Here is a 23,192-nt window from a genome sequence, read left to right on the forward strand (position 1 = left end):
ATCTGGGAAATTACAAGCTGCTTAGCTTAGCTTCTGTGCCAGGTAAATTGATGGAAAGTATATTTAAGGAGAAAAATATTAAACATATAGAAGAACGTATCTTGCTGAAAGAGCACCAGCATGGCTTCTGTAAGGGCAAGTCTTGCATCACTAACCTTTTGAAGTTCTTTGAGAGTGCATGTGGATAAAGGTGATCCAGTTGACATGGTATACATGAACTTCCAAGAAGCTTCTGACAAAGTTCCCCACCAAAGGCTCTTGAGTAAACCTAGCAGTCTTGGGATAAGGGAACAGGTTCATGTGTGGACTGGTAACTGGTTGAAGGACAGGAAACAGAGGGTAGGAATCAATGGGCAGTTTTCACAGTGGAGATAGGTAAGAAGTGGGGTCCCACAGGGAGCTGTACTGGGACCAGTGCTCTTTAACTTGTTCACAAGTGAACTAGATGGGGTAAGCAGGATAGTGGCCAAATTTACAGATGACATCAAACTATTCAGGGTAGTGAAATCCACAACAGATTGTGAGGAGCTCCAAAAGTATTTCTCCAAAATGTGGGCGGTAAAATGGCAAATGCAGTTCAGTGTAAGCAAGTGTATATTGATTCATATTGGGGTAAAAAGCCCCAACTTCATATATACATTGATGGGGTCTGAGCTGTCAGTGACTGACCAGGAGAGATACCTTGAGGTCATGGTGGACAGCACTGTTCCCTCTAAGGTGTGTACATGCTCACAAGTTTTTGGATGTCCACTCAGTTCATTTTAGTTCCCGCTCAGGTTGAATCAGGAAGGCCCCATTCTGAATGCACATGAGTACACACTGCCTTGATACTGCTGCCCAGAACAAAACTCATTCCGCACAGAGATGAAAAAAATTAGAGGCACCACTGGTGGACAGCTGGTGATAATCATCGACTCAGTGTGCTGCTGTTGTAAAAAGACAAATTCCATGCTAGCAATCATTAGGAAGTAAAATAAAAATACTATTATTATAATGCCCTTATACAAATCTGTGGTGCAGCCACATTTAGAGTACTCTGTACAGTTCTGGTCACTGCATCTTAAGGAGGACATTGTAGAACTGGAAAAGGTGCAGACAAGGGCTACCAAGGTGATCAGGGGACTGTAGCACCTACCCTATGATGCAAGGCTACAGTATCTGGTGCTCTTTAGTTTGGAAAAGAGGCGACTGCAGGGAGATATAGAGGTGCATAAAATTATGCATGGAGTAGAGAGAGTGGGCAAGATAAATTTTTCTCCCTCTCACAATGTTAGAACCAGGGATCATCCCATGAAACTGAAGGCTGTGGATTTTAGAACCAATGAAAGGATGTACTTTTTCATACAGCCATAATTAATCTATGAAATTGATGTGGTGATGGCCACTAGCTTGGATGGCTTTGAAAGAAGCTTAGACAAATTCATGGAGAACAGGTCTATCAATGGCTACTAGTCTGATGGCTATAGGCCACCTCCTGCCCCAGAGGCAAGATGCCTCTAAATACCAGTTATAGGGGAGCAACAGTAAGAGAGAGGGTTGCCCTCACATCTTGCCTATGGACTTCCCAGAGGCATCTGGTGGGCCACTGTCTGAAACAGGATGCTGGACTGGATAAGCCTTGCGCCTGATCCAGCAGGGCTGTCCTTGTGTTCTCATTATATGCAATATTTATTTATTTTTATTTTTATTTATTAAAAATTTCTTATATACTGTCTCCTCCAAAGACTCTAAGTGGAACAACAACAATACTAATACCAATAAAAACAAATAAAAATAAAAATTAAAGAGCAAAAGCCTGGTGAAACAGGTAGGTCTTGAGAAGGGCCTTAAACACGTAGGTCTTGAGAAGTGCCTTGAAAGCAACCAAAGAGGGGGCTGAACAAATTGGTGGGGGGGGGGGTGTTCCAAAGATGAGAGGTAGCCACAGAGAAGGCCCTCCTACGGGCCCAGGCACATTTATTTATTTATTTATTTATTTATTTATTTATTTAAACTTTTATACCGCCCTTCCAAAAGGCTCAGGGCGGTTTACATTAAAACACCATTAAAATCAGTTAATAATTAAAACAAAAATTATAAAGCATAAAACAATGTTTAACCATTAAAAACATCATAAAACAACAATTAAATAATCAGAACAATTTAAAAACAAATATTAAAAAGCTGAGAAAGCCTGGTTGAAGAGATGTGTTTTCAGGTGTTTCCTGAAAATTGCCAGAGATGGGGAGGATCATATTTCAGCAGGGAGTGCATTCCACAATCTCGGGGCAGCAGCTGAGAAGGCCCGTCTCTGTGTAGCCACAAAAGAAGTTGGTGGCAACTGGAGACGGACCTCCTCAAGTGACCTCAACGGCTGGTGGGGCTCATAGCAAAGAAGACGCGCTCTTAAATACCCAGGGCCTAAGCCGTTTGGGGCTTTATAAGTTACAACTAGCACTTTGTATTTTGCCCGCAAACCTATTGGCAGCCAGTGTAACTCCATCAACAAAGGAGTAATGTGGTCTCTCTGAGATGACCCAGAGACCAACCTGGCTGCCGCATTCTGAACCAACTGAAGTTTCCGGACTACGTACAAAGGCAGCCCCACGTAGAGCGCATTACAGAAGTCCAGTCTGGAGGTTACCAACAAATGTACCACTGTTTTGAGGTCATTGATCTCGAGAAACGGGCGCAGCTGGCGTGTCAGCCGGAGCTGATAGAAAGCACCCCTGGCCACTGCCTTAACCTGAGAAACCAAGGAGAGACATTGATCCAGAAGTACTCCCAGACTGCGAACCTGTTCTTTTTGGGGAAGTGTGACCCCATCTAGAACAGGTAGATCAAAATCGTCTCTAGAGTTCCGACCCCGCACAATAAGTATCTCCGTCTTATCTGGATTCAGCTTCAGTTTATTCTCCCTCATCCAGCCCATTACTGCTTCCAGGCAGGCATTTAGGGAGGATATGCCAACTCCTGAAGAAGTTGACATGGAGAAGTAGATCTGGGTGTCATCAGCATACTGGTAACACCCACCTCCAAATCCCCTGATGATTTCTCCATGTACTACACCAGGGCCTGGGACACTAAGGAGGGCCAGCTGAGAAGACCTCACAGGGTGGGATACAACCAACTGAGAGAAGCAATCCCAGAGATATACAGGTACTACGCCCATAAGGGTTTTGTAGGTTAGAACCAGTACTTTGAATTGGACCTGGAAGCAAACAGGCAACCAGTGCAGCCACCATAAAAGACGTGTGACACTGTCAAATATATGGGCACTCATGAGGAGGTGGGCTGCTGCATTCTGGACTAATTGAAGCTTCCGAATTGTTTTCAAAGGCAAACCTATGTAGAGTGTATTACAGTAATCCAAATGAGAGGTAACAAAGGCATGAGTTACTGTTGCTAGGGCCAGACGGTCGAGAAAAGGCTGTAACTGGTGAACCAGGTGAAGCTGGCCAAAGGCACCCCTGGCCACAGCCTTCACCTGCTGTTCAAGCAGGAGCTGCGAGTCCAGATCATGAACTGTCTCTCTCAAGGGAAGCGCAACTCCGTCAAGATAAACTCACACATGGCAATTGGCCATATCGCAAACTGAACAAGAGCAACTCGGTTTGGGAGGGATTAAAGCCTGAGCTTGTTTTGGCCCATCGAGGTCCTGACAGCCTCTAGGCACTGAGCCAGCACATGAATGGCATCACCTGTTTGGCCAAGGGTAATGATATAAAGCTGAGTATCATCCAGTGTTCTCTTTTAATTTTTTTCATCTGTGTGCGGAATGAGTTTTGTTCTGAGCGGCTGTGCTGAGCGGTAGTATCAAGGCAGTGTGTGCGCACATGCATTCAGAATGGGGCCTTCTTGCTTTAACCTGAGCGGAATCTAAAATTAACTGAGCGGACATCAAAAACCGCGTGAGCACGCACACATGCTCACACCTTAGAGGGAACACTGTTAGCATCAGCATGTTGATGAAAACTTACCCCAAACCAACGCATGACCAGGCCTAGCGGATTCATGTAGCTGTTAAAGAAAATGGGAGCTAGGATCAAGCCCTGCGGAACCCCACAAGAAGGGGGCCATGGTGCTGAACACTCAGCTCCAATCAACACCAATTGGAATCACCCAGTGAGATAGGACCAGAACCACTGAAGAACAGTACCCTCAAGGCCCAGCCCACTTAGGCTTTCCAGAAGGATAGCATGGTTGATGGTATCGAAGGCCGCTGAGAGATCAAGGAGAACCAAGAGAGGTGCACTTCCCACATCAGGGTTGCGATACAGGTCATCCAACAGGGCTACCAATGCCATTTCAGTGCTGTACTGTGGCCTAAAACCTGACTGGCAAGGATCCAGGAAATCAGTTTCCTCCAGGACTCTCATCAACTGAACACAAACCACCTTCTCCAAAATCTTACCAAGAAAAGGAAGATTGGAGATCGGACGATAGTTATCCAAATTATCAGGGTCACGAGAAGACTTCTTCAGAAGAGGGTAGACCACTGCCTCTTTTAGGGCTGATGGAACAAACCTTCCTGAAGAGAGGAATTAACCATCTCCTGAAGCCAGGAGAGAACATTCCCTCTCGCAGCCTGGACAAGGGTCCAGGCTAGAGGTCACTGTGCCCACATTGGCAATAGGTCATACCCCCAGAAAAGTAATTTCATTGAGCTAGATGAAAATTTACTTGGTTGGCTTTCTTTTTTTGCTTTTGTTTTCCGTCCCAAGGTGTTGGGAGGAGGTGGGCTATAAATCTCTGTGTTAAACCTGTGTTTATACCAGGTCTGAACAACTTGTGAACTGCCAAGCTGAACTGGGCCTTCCAGATGTGTATGGTGGCCCATTTAGGGGCTTGATAAATCTCCTGTTTTTGTTGCTTATCTGGCCTCTTAGAAAAAGGGGTTTTTGAGAACCTGGCACACCACAGTATGTGGCTGCTCAGTTTCATACACAGATCGTGGAAGCCTAGTGCAGATTGTCATATGGGTTCCAAACCTGTGTACACTCAGTATGCGTGATAGCTGCTTTTGTGTTTGCCAGCTATGTATATATAGTTCTGTTAGCTCTAATTAGAATGTGAGACTTTTTGGCCAGGTTTCAGATTTATCCACATAGAGTGTTTGAAATGCCTATACACCCTCTTTTTCCTGGCGTCACTGCTGAGAGACAATCTAAGACTCCAAGGCCAGCTGGAGATGTGGCTGTTAGCCAGTTCCATCAATGTAGCAATGCTAAATCAGTGGCAATATATAGTAGGGAGCTGCAGTCATATTTGTTGCTATGGCACAGCCACGTACATGATGATTACTTTGACCATCAGTGTGTGTTTACAATGAACACATGTTACAGTTTTAGGAGTACGTGTAAAACGGTTAATGTGTATTAAAAAAAAAAAATGTAGGAAGCAGTGTTCCTTCCAACAGGCATTCCCAGATGTTGTTTACTATAACTCCCATAATCACCAGCCAAAGGCCATTGAAGCTAGGAATGCTGGGAGTTGTAGTGAACAACATCTGGGAATCTCTTTTAGAGGGAACACTGGTAGGAAGCTGTGCCTGATAAAGCATATGACTGTTCTAGCTGCAAATTTTTATTTGTTATGCAGGTGTAAAATATATAGAACTCCCTACACAGAAGTGGTCACCTTAAGTGGAGCAGGGGGGAAATACTTGACTAACAAGCAGAAGGTTGCTGATTTGAATTTCCGCTGGTACTATATTGGGCAGCAGCGATATAGGAAGATGCTGAAAGGCATCCTCTCAAACTGCGTGGGAGGAGGCAATGGTAAACTCCTCCTGTATTCAACCAAAGAAAACCACAGGACTCTGTGGGTGCCAGGAGTTGCAATTGACTTGATAGCACACTTTACCTTTACGTTTTACACAGAAGTGATATTGTTGTAGACATTTTGTGATGCCTGAGAGGAATTTTTAAATGTACAATGACAGTGCTCTACATTTCTGTGTAGAATATGCTGTTATGATTTAATTATCATAATTAATTGTGTTATGTGTTTTTATTTCATGTTTTAATACTGTGTTGTGAGCCACCTAGTGAACAATTTTTTACAGAGCGCTAACAAATGTAGTTGTTTGTTGTTATTATTGTTATTGTTTTTATTAAATCTACCTGTTCACTTTTGAACAGAATCACACTCTGGTGTGATTGTATTCCTTTAGTACTCCTTTAGTACTTTTGTATTCCTTTAGTACTCTGGTGTGATTGTATTCCTTTAGTACCAGATACTTGACACATTCTTGGAGGCCCTTTCTTTATTATTTCACTTATCTCAGGATTGTTCTTTGGAACAGAGAAACTGATTCTGTGGCACTTGTGACCTGAGTTCACGCAAGGTGTCCAGTAAACTTTGTGACTGAACAAGAGTTTGAATCAGCATCTCCTACAATATTTTATTCACTGCATCAAACTGGTATGCTTTGGACTATAGTTTCCTGACCATAAAAGGGCTCTTGTGCCTTTAATAACTACTTAGCAAGCCACCATACCTAATATACATATCTGATTATTGCAGGGACAGGTATATCCTTAAAGATTGTTCTAGTATGGTTGCCACCTTATTCCTCTGTGCCTTCAATAGCTGCATGATATGCAGACATTTTAACAGATAAACCTTTCTAGCATGGCATATCAGTAATGAGGAAACATAATATTTGTTGACATTCATGCAGCTGTTAAAGATAAGAGAGCCAGTCAACAAAGTGACAGCTAGGCTTAAATGTCCTGCTTTGTACTGCTTGCTTATATTCATTTTAAACACAGTAGGGAAAATGAATTCATTGGACTTTTGTACATAAGTGCCCTTAAGATATTCATTGTTTGTGTTACATGCCATTATCACACTAAAGGCTGCGTCTAAGACTCTTGTTATGTGCTCAGATCTTTAGGATGTGGGTGTGAAGTGGATGAAAACAGCAGAAACAATGAGTTTTCTCAGGGTCTAAATCAGACCTGCTCAGTTTAGCCCCCCTAGCTGTTTTTGGAATACAACTCCCATAATCCCCAGCCACAGTGGCCCATAACCAGGGATTATGGGAATTGATGCCAGCATCTTCAGGAGGGCTGAAGTTGAGCAGCCCTGGTCTAAATGGTCAGATATGAGTCCAATACAAAGAATGTCTAGACCATTCAAAGAAAGTGTACAAATTCTGTGTCAAACTTGATTCTAATCTGTTCCGCATTTGAAAGATTTACAACTTCTGCCACCCCACCCCCTTTCCTAATTTGGTGTCAGTGATGTAAATGAGAAAAATTAAATATTAGAACTGATATTTAGGGCTGCACTACATATTATGGTAAATGAGTTATTAGAGTGGACATGTTTGTTTTTTACATTAACATGGATGTGCCTAATCTGGATCAAGACTATTAAGTTGGTAGGAAGGGGCTTTATCGCCTCCCCGCCGACTCCTATATGGCAGCGGCAGGCAGCATGTCAGCTCTAATGATGTGTTTAATTGAATATGTATTTTAGCCCTCAGTCTCTTGTGTTTTTGAAACAAAAATGTATTCCTGATTAGTGTCGGTTTAAATTAGCTCTTTTCATTTTATAGGTTACATATTGTGATTTGTGTGGCAGTAGTACCCCTGCTAACTTGGCAAAGAGGCACCTTTTAATGTGGTGATTCTCTTTATTTAGCAGGGGGAAAGTAACTGGCCCTATCCACCCCCAGCACAGTATTTCCAGTGACTGTTGCTAGTGTCTAACTTGTGTTTCTTTTTAGATTGTGAGCCCTTTGGGGACAGGGATCCATTTTGTTTATCTTATTTATTTGTTATTCTCTGTGTGAACTGCCCTGAGCCATTTTTGGAAGGGCGGTATAGAAATTGAATGAATGAATGAATGAGTAGTAGTTTGCATTTGAAACCTTCTGGTGAAGTCCACAGTATATTCCTGGAGACTATATGCATATCCTCTAGATATGTTACTGTTGTCTATGGTGTTCCCTTGGTCCAGTGATCCCTCTAATTTTTTTTCATCTCTGTGCAGAATGAGTTTTGTTCTTGGCGGCAGTATCAGGGCACTGTGTGTGCACATGCATTCAGTGTGGGGCCTTCCTAATTTAACCTGAGCGGGATCTAAAATTAACTGAGCGGACATCAGAAAACTTGTGAGCGTGTGCATGCTGTAGAGGGAACAGTGCCTAGGTCTTTCAGTCTCAAACATCTTTTGCAATGAGTGTTGTTGAATCAGACACAACACCAGAAGCTTGGACAGAATGAGCATGCAAAAAACCATTCCTGTTCAAGTGAAATACTATATGCTAGTATGTAACTTGCACTGTTTATTCAATAATAGCAAACCCAGATCTCTGGTTCTCTAATTTGGTACTGTTCTTATGCATTTGGATGTCTTGTGCACAGATCAGATTCCTCTGGCATTTATGTACAATACAGAGAAAAGAATGTACAATACAGAGAAAGTCACCCCTGCTAACTTGGCAAAGAGGCACCTTTTAACGTGGTGATTCTCTTTATTTAGCAGAGGGAGAGTAACTGGCCCTATCCACCTCCAGCACAGTACCTCCAGTGACGGTTGCTGGTGTCTATCCTATGTTTCTTTTTAGATTGTGAGCTCTTTGGGGACAGGGATCCATCTTATTTATTTATTATTTCTCTGTGTAAACTGCCCTGAACCATTTTTTGGAAGGGCGGTATAGAAATCGAACAAATAAACAAAAGTTCTTATTGGTAAACCACCCAGAGATTTTGTATGGGGTGGTAGATAAATGCTATCGGTAGATAGATAAGAAAAGCTGCTGATATGTAATGTGTAAAGCAGTCCTAATTGAAGTGACATTTGAAGACAGAACTATTTGGAATAGTGACTTAGAACTATAAATTTGAATTTGTTGTAGAAAGAGCTCCAGAGCTGTTGAATCTGAGATGTCTTGCAGAGAAACAGATGAGGAAAGAATCACCACTGAATATCAGAATGACTGGCTAGGAATGAATAAAACATATACCAAATGATAGGTTGTAATTGACTGCTGAAACTATCTATATTATAATGAACTAAATATTTTTGTTGTGGCAGTGATGAAGCCTTTGGCACCATTGACTGAGTTGCTGGCATGTCATGAATGTTTACGTCCATTTCGTCTCCTTAGGGAACAAAGCTCTTAGTAATAGAATGTCCAAATCAGTGGGTGAAGTTAAAGGTCAGTATGGCTCTAGGACTTCTATAGAAGCCCTAAAGACAGGAATTATGTATGCAAGGTATTATTTGTACCTCATCTTTCAGTTAAGGAAGCTAACAGTAATCACATATAAAGCAATTGGTTAGTAAGAACCAATTAAAAATACATAAAGAGCAGTTTATAGCTATAAAACATAGTTTAAAACAGCAGTTATAAAAATTAGTTATCAAGCAGGTTAAAAACCTGCTGACATAAGAATGGTAAAAAATAACAGGGGAGTGGGCAGGACAAGCTTCTGTAGAGAAGGAGTTCTGGAGTCTGAGTGCAAATACAGAGAAGGCCCTCTTTCTTCTGCATTCTAAGTAGACAAGACTCAGAACTTGGTGGGACACAGAGACAGCTTCATATGAGTGAAGGTGGTTTTTCAGGTATACTGGTCCTGAGCTATTTAGAGATTTAAAGATCAAAACCTTTAAAGGTAGGGAGCACTGAGGAGTAGAATGTTGAGTAGGAAATCCTGTTATTTAAAGCCAGCTTCTTCACCTCATGGTTGTTTGACCAAATTGTTCTTAGCCAGACCCATTGCTTGTTCTCCCAAGTAGTCAAATTCTGTATTTGTTTTGAGTTTGTCAGTGGCCAAATCTATAGACAAGCAGCCCTCAAATTCAGTTATAGTGATTTGCCTTGAATCAATAGCTCTGCTGGATCAGGCCCAAAGCCTATTTAGTCCAACATCCTATTTCATACAGCGGCCTTTGCCTTTTTCTGCACTTCCCCCAGTTTTACAGTGTTCTCCTTAAGGTACAGTGACAAGAACTGCACACAGTACTCCCAATGTGGCCACACCATAGATTTGTATAAGAGCATTATAATATTAGCAGTTTTATTTTCAATCCCCTTCCTAATGATCTCTAGCATAGAATTTGCCTTTTTCACAGCTGCTGCGGATTGAGTCGACACTTAAAACAAGCTGCCCACCACAACCCCAAGATATCTCTCTTGGTCAGTCACTGACAGCTCAGATCCCATCAGTCTATTTTGAAGCTGGTGGGGTTTTTTTTAACCCGAATATGCATTACTTTACACTTGCTTACATTGAACTGCATTTGCCATTTTGCTGCCTACTCACCCAGTTTGGAAGGATCCCTTTGGCGCAGAGCCTGATGATAGGGACAAGTTACATATTTTTTCTAGCAGATCAGCAATTTCACATTTGAGTTCCTTCATAACTCATGGGTGGATGCCATCTGGCCCTGGAGATTTGTTAATCTTTAGTTTTTCAAGACAGTTTGGCGTATCTTCTCTCATTGCCTCAAATTGGCCCAGTTTTTCAACCTCCAAGCCTGATAATCTCAGTTCCAGTGTAGGTATATGGTCAGTATCTTCCGCCTTGAAGACTGATGCAAAGAACTCATTCAGCTTCTTTGCAATCTCCTTATCCTCCTTAATAATCCCCTCACAACCGCATCATATAAGGGTCCAACCACCTCCCTGTCAGGTTTTTTGCTTATGATATATTTAAAGAGGTTTTTGTTATTCCCCTTGACACTTGTAGCTATGTGTTCCTCAAACTCTTTTTGCAACCTTTTTTATCTCCTTGCATTTCTTTTGGCAGAATTTATGTTCCTGTCTGCTCTCTTCATTTGGGCAGGACTTCCATTTTCTGAAAGAAGTCTTGTTTCCTTTTACAGCTTCCCTGACTCTACTTGAGTTGTTAACTATTTTGGCGGCATCCGGAACATGGTGGTACCTTTCTTCCTTCTTGGTGTACATTCCAGCTGAGCTGCTTCTATTAATATTATTTATTTACACAGTATGACAGGTGTTATTGACTGGTTTGTTTTATCCAGACATCAAGACCTTCCCAAGGACCTGGGATGGCTGAATTTTATTATCAGTGTTGTTGCTGTTATTATTATAGATATTGTTGCAGAATATAGGCTGTTCCCAGTAAAGTTGCTTTTTGTAATTGGCTGACGGTGATTTCTGTGGCCCCTATGGTGTTGAGGTGCACAGTACATTTTCTTCATTTTCTTCAACTTTTTCAATTTTATAGTCCCACCAAAATAATAATAATAATAACAACAACAACAACTTCCAACTACAAACAGACAAACATCTGCCACACAATACACCAGATATAACTGTAGTCGAGAAGAAAGAAAAACAAGTCAAAATAATCGACATAGCAATACCAGGTTCTAGCAGAATAGAAGAAAAAGAAATAGAAAAAATCACAAAATACAAAGATCTACAAATTGAAATGGAAAGGCTGTGGCAGAAAAAGACCAAAATAATCCCAGTGGTAATTGGCGCCCTGGGTGCAATTCCAAAAGACGTTGAAGAGCACCTCAACACCATAGGGGTCACAGAAATCACCATCAGCCAATTACAAAAAGCAGCTTTACTGGGAACAGCCTATATTCTGCGACGATATCTGTAACAGCAACAACATTGACAATAAAATTCAGCCATCCTAGGTCCTTAGGAAGGACTCGATGTCTGGATAAAACAAACCAGTCAATAACACCTGTCTGACTGTGTAAATAAATAATTAATAATGATAATAATAATACATGTTAGCATTAGAAGAGGCATTTTCCAAGGGGACTCACTATCCCCTCTCTTGTTTGTAATCGCCATGACCCCACTTTCACAAATACTAAACAAAACAGGCCTTGGATACCAAACATCTAAAACATCCAGTAAAATCAACCATCTGCTGTACATGGACGATCTGAAGTTGTATGGAAAGTCCCAGTCAGAAATTGAATCACTGCTAAACACTGTCCATATATTCAGTAGCGATATAGCAATGGAGTTTGGACTAGACAAGTGTGCTGCATTACAAATGAACAGAGGAAAAATAACAAAAACAGAAGGAATAGATCTGCCGAATGGAAGCAAGATCAAGAACCTGGAAGAGAAAGAACATTACAAATACTTGGGCATTCTCCAGGCTGATAACATCGCACACACTGAAGTTAAAAGAAAAATTGGAAGTGAATACATCAGGAGAGTTAGAAAAATCCTCAAGTCCAAACTCAATGGTGGGAACACCATACAAGCCATCAACAGCTGGGCTATACCTGTTATCAGATACACTGCAGGAATAATAGACTGGACCCAGGCAGAGATTAGAGACGCTGGATTGTAAGACCAGGAAAATCATGACCATCAATCATGCTCTGCACCCCCGCAGTGATGTCGATAGGCTGTACCTCCCTCGCAGCTCAGGTGGAAGAGGAATGCTGCAAGTCCATCAAACAGTAGAGGAGGAGAAAAGAGGCCTTGAAGAATATATCAAGGACAGTGAAGAAGATGCACTTCAAATGGTCAAGAACGTGAAACTATTCAACACCAATGGACCAAAGCAGGCCTACAAGAAAGAACAAGTCAAGAACCGAGCAGAAAAATGGAGAAATAAGCCCCTGCATGGTCAATATTTGCACAATATAAGTGGATAATCAGACATCACCAAGACCTGGCAATGGCTTAAGAATGGCAACTTGAAGAAAGAAACAGAGGATTTAATACTGGCTGCGCAAGAACAGGCACTAAGAACAAATGCAATAAGAGCAAAAATTGAAAAATCCACCACAAACAGCAAGTGCCGCCTTTGTAAAGAAGCAGATGAAACAGTGGACCACCTGATCAGCTGTTGTAAAAAGATCGCACAGACTTACAACAAACAAAGGCATGACAAAGTAGCAGGGATGATACACTGGAACATCTGCAAAAAATACAAGCTACCTGTAGCCAAAAATGGGTGGGACCATAAAATTGAAAAAGTTGAAGAAAATGAAGATGTAAAAATACTTTGGGACTTCCGACTACAAACAGACAAACATCTGCCACACAATACACCAGATATAACTGTAGTCGAGAAGAAAGAAAAACAAGTTAAAATAATCGACATAGCAATACCAGGGGATAGCAGAATAGAAGAAAAAGAAATAGGAAAAAATCACAAAATACAAAGGTCTACAAATTGAAATTGAAAGGCTGTGGCCGAAGAAGACCAAAATAATCCCAGTGGTAATTGGCACCCTAGGTGCAATTCCAAAAGACCTTGAAGAGCACCTCAACACCATAGGGATCACAGAAATCACCATCAGCCAATTACAAAAAGCAGCTTTACTGGGAACAGCCTATATTCTGCAACGATATCTATAACAATTGACAATAAAATTCAGCCATCCCAGGTCCTTGGGAAGGACTCAATGTCTGGATAAAACAAACCAGTCAATAACACCTGTCTGACTGTGTAAACAAGAAATAATATGATAATAATAATAATTATTAAACATTTTATATCCTGCTCTTCCTCCAAGGAGCCCAGAGTAGTGTACTACATACTTAAGTTTCTCCTCACAATAACCCTGTGAAGTAGGTTAGGCTGAGAGAGAAGTGACTGGCCCAGAGTTACCCAGCAAGTATCATAGTTGAATGGCGATTTGAACTCGGGTCTCCCCAGCCCTAGTCCAGCACTCTAACCCTTCTGACTTTCCCTTTTAGCTTCCTTTTTACCAGCCCCTTCATTTTTGAGAAGTTGTATGAGTGTCTATTTGCAGATACATGTGAATGACTATAGCTGCATACATTTTAAAATTCAACCTGAGTACATACATGTTTCAGAAAAATGTACTGTTCTATCTGTGTTCATGATGGCAGGTGCTTTTGTGTTTGGCAACCTGCCATCATGGTTAGGGCATTTCTGCCTTCAAATGCTGCCTTTTCTGTGAGCAGCGACGAGGGATGTGAGTTAACGTGTGGGTACAGAACTTCCTACCTTCCTTTGTCTCCTGTAAGCATGTAGCAGCTGAATGCCTGAACTAGGGGTATGCATGAAATGAATCTTGCATTCTTTTCTGATCTCAGAACAGAATGCAAAATCTGCAGCTTGTTCCATTGGAACAACCAGGTGAGCTGGTTGTTCCTATGAAACAACCCAGTTCTGAATGGAAAGTTCTGAGCACCATTTTGGATTCAGATAAGTTTGTTCTGTTTCTAGCTTAGAACACTCGAAACAGTCCCTTCCAATGTGGAATGTTCCACACATCTCTAGCGAGAACACTGCTTGAATGTTACAGTGAACTGTAACATATATAGACTACCTGGGGTGAACTTCTCTCTCTCTCTCTCCTTCCCACACATGCACTCTCCCCATATCACTTAGACATTGAGCTATTCTAAGTTGGGACCATCACCTTATGCCCCTGCTAACTTGGAAAAGGGGCACCTTTTTAACTTGGTGATTCTCTTTATTTAGCAAGGGGAGAGTAACTGGCCCTATCCATCCCCAGCACAGTACTTCCAGTGACGGTTGCTGGTGTCTGTCTTATATTTATTTTTAGATTGTGAGCCCTTTGGGGACAGGGAGCCATCTTATTTTTTACTTATTATTTCTGTATGTTAACTGCTTTGGACACTTTTGTTGAAAAGCAGTATATAAATATGTGTAGTAGTAGTAGTTGTAGTAGTAGTAGTAGAAGTAGTAGTTGTTCTTGTTATGAATGTTCCCCCCTCCCACGGCATTTGCCGGCAGGGAAGCTCACAATGTGATAATCCCATCTCATCATTGTGAGAGGTTTTAAGTAATATATTGGGAATGGGAAACTTGCTACCAGGATGCTGAATCCTGGGCAAGTGTAAGCTAGAGCAGCTGTACTTCTGAACGGGGTGGAGAAAGAGAAGTCTATGAATAAGGGAGGGTTTATATCTTCCCTAGTAATTACTGCATCAAGGATGCTGAGGCATGTTACTCATTTTGTAAACAATGGCTTGAGATAATGATCCTCATATTGTTTCACATAATCACAGATCCTATCACGTAAACTGGTATGTTGCAAGAGTTGCTATCAAGATGCTGCTCCCCTGCCTTTAGTTTGCTGAGCTTCAGATTAAATCTTTGTTTATATAAAGAAAGTTAAAATGAGTTACAGTTGTAACTCAAAATAGGAGCTTATATGTTAGCTCTGAAGAGGCCACCCAGATCTGCTAAGATAGTGAAGAACAATCAAGAGCTTAAAATGGGGATTGAGAAGTAGAATAGAGGGCTGATAAGATAATTACGTTGTTAAAATATTGAATGGGCGAAACATGTTGTTGTCCCCTTTTAAAAACATAATTAAGAGTTATTGTAAATATATGAAATGATTACATTTCAGGGTGGCAACTCGGGTTCTTAACTTTCATCTTGAAGTAATTAAGATTAATTGCACTGTAGCCTTGGGAAATAATGGATTGCTTTGGCTGGGAATGGGGGTGTGTGGTGCGGTTTCCAGCAGTCTTGCATTAGATAATGTTTTGGTGAATATAAGAAATTGAGGCACAAACGAATTGTGAATTTAATCACTGGGTGAATCAGTAGCAAAGTCATCCAGTGAAGCTCTCTTTATAGACTAATAACAATTGGAGAGGCTCTTATCTTGTGCTGCACTAAGTAGAATTTTAGGAACATAGGTCCTAATCTGTAGGGCCTATGAATGCCACAAGTTTAATGCATACAGAAGAGCTGCCCTATTTTCTTCCTTCTCACAGGAGCCACCTCTGCTACCCAAAAATGCTGTCTTGAAACTAGTGAACAGCTTCAGAAAAACCTCTGATGCATCTGGAGATGCTGTCATGTCCGGGGTGGGGGGCGGGGAGAGTGAAGCACATGTGAGCCTTTACACACATTCCTTTTTGGACCATATCTCTATAGCATATTTCTCTCATGTGGGGTGTTGTCTTTGGGTGTATCACCAAATGCAAAGCAGACAGTTAAAACTTAGTCTCTGCTTTGATGGTAGATTCAAAGGGATTTTGTACTGTGCACTAAACAGGATTTGAGACAGAAGGGTTTTATTGCTTTGACTTGGGAAACTAGAGCATTTGTGGAAAATTCATGTTCGGTGTGGCATAGCTATAGATTGGCAATATTGCTGATTACAGAGTTAATCCTGGCTTACTTAAAATATTGTTCTCCTTGGATCTTGAGAGTGGTAGTGCTGCTTCTGGGTTTGATTCTCACAATAGCAACATAGATTTCCAGAACCTGCTATGTGGTTTATAGTGACTTTTAAAAGGTCAAAAAGCAGGAAACCTTTGTATATTGTGAGTTTTACTTTTGTATGAGGCCAAGCTACACTAGTGTGGCAGACTCATGCTTCCCCTATTATGTGATGTTTGGTCCACAGTTATATCATTAGGTCTCATGAACAATGTGTATGTATAAAGTGTCTGAGGACTTGGGTTCAGCATCAGTTTAACAAGCCATCCAAGCACCCCCAGGTTGGTGTTTCATGTTTATTGATCATGTTTTCAAAGGATACTTGCTCTGGGTTTAAAATTATTAGATTGCTACTTCTAAGTGCAACATCTGTTGTGTGCCAGTGAATAAAAAATGAATTAAATGGTAATAGAAGAGAGAGGAAGACAAAAAGTATCTGCATCAGATAGCTATTTTAGTTAAAAGTAACATGTAGTAAATATATGCAGTAATTTCCATTCAAGTAAATGGCAGTTTCCATTCAAGTAATTGGTAAAGTGACATACAGACAATCAGATTGCATATTTGAATCCAATTGCACAGGGTTTGTTTTAATCAGTATTAAAAGTCAGCACTTTGGAGTAACATGAAGAATAAGATTAACTGAAGTAAAAAAAAATGTATCTCTTTCAGGTGAAATTTGGAAACACCACATTTAAGACAGATGTATATCCCAAATCTCTCAATCCTCAATGGAATTCAGAATGGTTTAAATTTGAGGTAAATATTAAAAACAAATAACTCCAGAGATTAGATGCATTGATGATATGAAGATGATCACTGAGTAAGCCCAAATGCATAATGTATAATTTTATGTATTTGTAGCAATTGCCTAATGGTACATTTGTACAGGCGACGGTTGAATATCATGGTAGTGTTCAAGGAAAGGTCTCATGAATGTAGAAACTGTGATACTCAAGTACTAGACCTAACTTGGAAAATGGGGTTAGGTTTCTTCTCAGATGGCACGGGGGTCGATTTTAAAACTTTAAACTTCCCAGAGCACACAGCTGAGAAGCACACGGGTTCAGGGGGTTTAAAGTGTAAACATCTAACCCAGTGTGCCAGCTTAGAAGCAGGTGAGAGTGGATATTTAAGCTTCAGACCTCCCAGAACAGCCTGTGTGCTTCTCAGCTGATGTCCAGACTTCTCCAGGAGGTTTAAAGTTAAAAATCCACTCTTGCCCATACACCAGCTGAGAAGCAGCACGAGAAAGGATATTTAACTTTAAGCCACCTAGAGCATCCTGTGCACCACATCTCTGATAACATGCAGGCTGCTTCCCTAACTTAATTAGGGGATAGTTAGAGTTTTCCTAACTGGAAAGCCTGTGAATGGCCAAAACTATCCCCACAATAATTAAATGGGTATACAAGGAAGCTGCCTGAAAATGGGCGAAACCGCAGGAGATGAAGCTGTGAATGAATGGTCTCCTGTATTAAATAATATTTGGATGAAAACAGCATATAAAGTTAAGGTTCTTTTAAAAAGCTTATTGTGAAACAGAAAGAACAGTGGGGCCCTCCTGAGAATTCAGATTTAGAGGAAATAAATGCTGCAGAACATTTTCCAGTGATACCACTAATGTAAATTACCTAGTACTATGCTATTATTATTTTAAATGGTAAAAGAAGTATGTAAATAGTTGCATAATTTAAATCAGATTTTGGAATGAAGATTTATTGGGAATTAATATGAAACTGAATCACTATGTGTAATTCTCTGAATATACATCAGACTCTGAAAACAGTCCAAATTCTTCTGAGAATTGGGCAAATCTGCTCAAATATTTTATGTTTATTTTGACTGTAGTGTCTTGGAAATGCTGCAGAATTTGGTAGAGGCACACTTGGGGCCCCACACTATTGCCATGAAAAGACTGGTGAGAGAATTTTTTGTCACTCTTTGGCAGAGGTGACAAGAGGAGCCCAGCCTTTCTCTCCAGTTTGGAACTGGAATGGGAGTGGGATCTTCCTTGAAGTTGTGCTGACCTCCTGAGGACACAGCACAACTAGAAGATCCAGTTGCTACCCACTTTTCCCAGCTCTAAGCTGGAGAGGAAGGGTGGGGTTGGCTGGTTTGGTGCTGGATGTTTGAGAAACTCTGCCTTGGCAATCTCCTGCTCTTATCTTAGCTCAAAGGTTGGAGTTGAAGAAGAGAGATTGTGCTAGGGATGTGCACAGAACCGGCAGGGGCCAGTTCGAAGGCGGGGGTGAGACAACTTTAAGGGCGGAGGAGGGTGCACTTACCCCTCCCTCCACTTTCCCCCCGCCGGTGCTGGGTTTGTAAAGACTCCATCGGGGCAGTAGCATACCTCCCTGCTGTCCCATTCCCTCCTTGGCTGGACATGCTGGGTGCGCGTGCACACGTTGGGCACTTGCAAGCGCAATGTGCATGCAGCACTTCTGGCCCCTTCCGGCCAAGGAGGGAACAGGGTGGTCGGGAGGTATGTTGCCACCCCGACTGAGTCTTTACAAACCCAGTGCCAGTGGGGGGAAAGCAGAGGGAGGGGTAAGTGAACCCTCCCCCGCCATTGAAGTTGTCCCACCCCCCGTCTTCGAGCCTCCAAACCACCTGTTGTTCAAACCTGTTCGGAGGCCCATAAAGGGCCTCTGAACAGGTTCCTGCACATCCCTACCCACAGCTACTTGCTTGTGTAGATGTGGGGATAATCCATTCTTTAAACCTGGAGATGAGAGGGGAGGAGGTGATTGTTCTTCATGTCACAGAAATGCAGCGTGAGGTCAGGGACTATGGCAGCAACTTGGCATATTCTGACTTCTGGGTAAATGCTTAGGGTTGTTCTAAAGGGGAGATGCAGGGTTGTGGTGGCCACACATTTTGTCTTGCCTACCATGGCCAGCCAGAGTTTGTAGATCTTTGGGCCCGGGGTGCAAATTAGTAAAAGAGGGACAAGAAGAGTAATTAAGATACTCATCTGTTGAAGTCTTGTCCCCAGTCTTTTGGGAAGCCTATACAGAACCTGTTAGTAATGAATACTTCATATTGATTCTCTCAAAGTAGGATGTAGAAGCTATTTAAAACCATGGCTGGGATGTTTCCGTTCTGGAAATTATTATCAGATTCCATATTAATCTGGTGCAGTTGTGCCATGGTGTGTACAAATTCGGAGTTGTGAATGAATGAAAGCTTTGTTAATGTAGATTCTACCTTGTTAATTGTTGAAGTTTCATATTCTGTTTTTGAGGTGGATGATGAAGATCTACAAGATGAGCCCCTACAGATAACTGTCCTTGATCATGATACCTACAGTGCTAATGATGCCATTGGAAAGGTTTACATTGATATTGATCCTCTTCTCTACAGTGAAGCAGCTACAGTAATCTCTGGCTGGTTTCCCATTTATGATACAATACATGGTGAGAATTTTTTTTTGTTTTAAAATACACAATTTCTTCAGGAGACTGTAATAATTAGCATTGCAATTGAAATATATGAACCAATTTGACGTAGTCTGAGAGTCCCATCCCCCCGCATATGTGATTCTAAAGGAGAAATGAATTGTCATTTTTAAACAATGTTGTTTATTATTCATTCATTCATTCATTCATTCATTCATTCATTCGATTTATTTATTCGATTTAGTTATGCAGTTCTTTCTATAGCCAAGATTTATAGCACTGAAATGTCTACAGTAATAAGAAGAAATCTGGTAGGTTGTCATAAATGAAACTTAAGGCATAAACAGAATAATTCTACACAACATGCTTTGTGTGGTCACTCTTGAAAGTATTCTCTTAAGTGATTTTTAAAAATGTAATCTTAAAAAAGTGGTGGTGGTGGGGGGGAATAATTATTCTGTTGTCATGCTTTTCCAAAAACTTGCTTTCAAAAATTTTTTTCATGGCAACTGTATCTTTATTTTTCCATGCAATTAAACAGAACTCAGTTGCAGGATGACCTGTACTCTGTTCTGGTGAATACAGCACAAGAGATAGGGGGTCATTAAGGATGTTGTCTCACAGCCAATTTCCTGATGAACCTACTAACTCTGTCTTGTGTTTCATGGAACTGGAGTTCATAGGCTGTTAAGGAAATGTGTGGAGCAATAGATTTTACATGACACTGGATCTTATGCTGTGTTTGCAGCCAATGGACAATTATGGTGATTTTCTTAGAGTTGAAGACAAATTTAGATAGGTTCTAAATTTCTTGGCTGTGTTCTTGCCTTCTGCTCTGTTCCAAATTGAGGCTTGTTTCACTTCCCCAGAATAGTGGTTCCCAGGCAATTTTAATGCTTTATCTTTGCAACTCAGTGCTCTATGAACACTGTCTATGGCTCTGGCTTTCATATGATATGCAATATAGTGGTGACCACTAGCACATATATATTTTAAATGTTTTGAACAAATTAATGGAGGATAGATCTATCAACTTTACTATTACGGCTAAATAGAATCTCCATGTTGCATTTGAATACTGGATAGTGGGAACACACAGCTGTGGATAGTATCTCCGTCATGCTTTGCTTCTAAACTTTGTTCCAAAAAAGCTGGAAAGCAAGACAATTTTTAAGAAAAGAAAAGTTTTTGAGTATTGCAGTTCTTCCACTGTGGGGAACCTTCTTTCCTTCACCACAGAAACCATATACAACTTACTGTTACGGGTTTTTCCCAGTTACACACCCCGGCCCCCATATTGTTAGAACACAGGTATATTCATACCTCATTTTGAGAACCACTGTATGAGATATCAGCATCATATTTTTTTCTATAATTAGTTTGTTAGCTTTTTATTCAATACAGTACTTTTTACATTGAAACATAGTTCCACAGGAACCCCAGACTGTGAGCTTCTTGTAGCTTGATCATTTTTGTTTTCTGTCTTAAATATTTCATTCAAATGGTTTATCCTCCAGATCTTAAGTTTTGATTGCCCATTATTGTATATAAATCCAGCCCCTGTTGCAACTGATGTGTGTTGCTTTTGATCTCATATGAATGCAAGAATTGCCTCGCTCTAGTCCAGCATTCTGCATTCAATAAGTAGCCAGGCAGATGTCTTTGGGGAGTACACAGTTTTTTCTTTTGGTATGCTAGGGGTTTCTTAAGTAGACCTTCATTCATTTTCTTTTTGTTGTCATCTCTTAATAGATATAATATTTTAAGGCATGATGCTGAGAGATAGAGTTGTCTTGAACTGGATGCTTCGCAGCATCTATTGGGTCACTGAATATTTAAGCCTCGTGAGTGAAGACATAGAGTTGGAGTCAGAGTTCCACTTGCACAATGGGGCTTTCCTGCCCCCTCCTTCCCACTACATTCCCCTGAAAATCAGCTCAAGGGCCAGGGCTCCTCCAGAACAGCATAGAATGGGGGTGTGGAGGTTGCAGTGGGATGGGGTGGTTGGGGTCTGCCTTGTGCAAGTGCCTTGCGCAAGGAACCTTTTGATCTAGGTTTGTATGATTTGTTCTTACATACAAAGGATAATTTCAAACACGTTAGAAGGTTTTTCATGGACATTGCTCAAGGATAAGCTAGAATATTGTGATATCTCAGTAAGAAGAATATTGTACTGATTGGGATCAAAGATTATAAAAGTAGGCCACGAAGAAAGGATGACTGAAAACCAATGTTGCTAATACCTTATTATTATTTTGGGTCTAGTTATTTTAGGTAGCTTTTGACCTTATAATGCTTTTAAAATAAATGTTTTTCTGTATTTGTGTTTGCAGGACTGGCTAAAATTAAATATTTGGTTTTTACTTACATGATCCCAGCAATATTGAGTATTAGTGTTCTCAATGGCAAGTTTCCAAAGGTCAAAAAAATTAAATGAGGCTTATATTTCTGTTCTTTTGTCCTCTTTTCATATACAGGAATACGTGGAGAGATTAATGTGGTCGTGAAAGTAGACCTCTTCAATGACTTAAACCGTTTTAGACAGTCATCATGTGGAGTAAAATTTTTTTGCAGTGAGTCTAAAAATATTTTTTGCAGTGAGTTTATGTGAAAATGAAGAAACTGATGTATTGTAGAAAACCATTTAAAATATATTGCCAGTGTATTTCTGTTTAACACTCTTCTTATGTTTTTAACAGCTACATCTATTCCAAAGTGCTATAAGGCTGTAATAATTCATGGGTTTGTGGAAGAGTTGGTGGTTAATGAAGATCCGGAATATCAATGGATAGACCGAATTCGTACACCAAGGGCATCAAATGAGGCCAGACAAAGGCTTATTTCATTAATGTCAGGTACTCATAATATCAGTTACTGCTTTTTTCGAAAAGGCATGCATATACATGGTTCTTAATATTTTGGGTTTATAAGTGAAAGCTTTCATGAATAAAGGCTTTGTATTTGTACAGTATTTATGTTTATTATTTATTATTTATTTGTTCGATTTTTAGACTGCCCTTACAAAATAGCTCAGGGCGGTTCACAAACATCATAAAATAGTTAAAATCAATCAATGGCTGGGCATAAAAATTTTAAAATACAATAAAGCAGCCAAAAAGTAAAACAATTCAAAACCTTATAAAAACCCGATACAATAAAGACCCTTTAAAATAATTTAAGAACACTGGAAGGCCAGGCCAAACAGGTAGGTCTTTAGGGCTCTCCTAAATTCCAATAAAGAATTCAAATTACAGATGTCTGTAGGGAGTGCATTCCACAGTCTAGGAGCGGCTACAGAGAAGGCCCAGCTCTGGGTCGCCACCCAACGAGCTGGTGGCAACTGGAGCCGGACCTCCTCAGATGATCTTAGCTTGCGGTGGGGATCAGACCGAAGAAGGCGCTCTCTAAGGTAACCTGGACCTAAGCCATTCAGGGCTTTAAAGGTAATAACCAGCACTTTGTATTTTGCCTGGAAACATATCGGTAGCCAGTGCAGTTGTTTCAAAACAGGCATAATATGGTCTCTCTGAGTTGCCCTGGAGACCAGCCTGGCTGCTGCATTTTGAACTAACTGAAGTTTCCAAACTATGTACAAAGGCAGCCCCACGTAAAGCGCATTATAGTAGTCAAGCCTGGAGGTTACCAGCTGGTGCACCACTGTTCT

At 40.8% G+C, this 23,192-nt stretch overlaps 1 protein-coding gene across 24 annotated transcripts in view; it reads left to right on the forward strand.

The window, feature by feature from the left end:
• Positions 1–23,192, forward strand: part of C2CD5 (C2 calcium dependent domain containing 5) — a 153,134-nt gene that overhangs the window by 11,011 nt on the left and 118,931 nt on the right. For all 24 annotated transcript variants that reach the window (XR_008307618.1, XM_053251505.1, XM_053251503.1 and 21 more), the window contains exons 2-5: positions 16,800–16,886; positions 19,375–19,546; positions 22,006–22,101; positions 22,228–22,383. Coding sequence is in view for 23 of the 24 variants with exons in the window: in XM_053251505.1 (XP_053107480.1) it covers positions 16,800–16,886; positions 19,375–19,546; positions 22,006–22,101; positions 22,228–22,383 (511 nt within the window). In the remaining variant the exon portion in view is untranslated. The remainder of the gene's footprint in view (positions 1–16,799; positions 16,887–19,374; positions 19,547–22,005; positions 22,102–22,227; positions 22,384–23,192) is intronic.

The sequence above is a fragment of the Hemicordylus capensis genome, chromosome 5 (assembly GCF_027244095.1).
Source record: "Hemicordylus capensis ecotype Gifberg chromosome 5, rHemCap1.1.pri, whole genome shotgun sequence".
NCBI lineage: Eukaryota > Metazoa > Chordata > Lepidosauria > Squamata > Cordylidae > Hemicordylus > Hemicordylus capensis.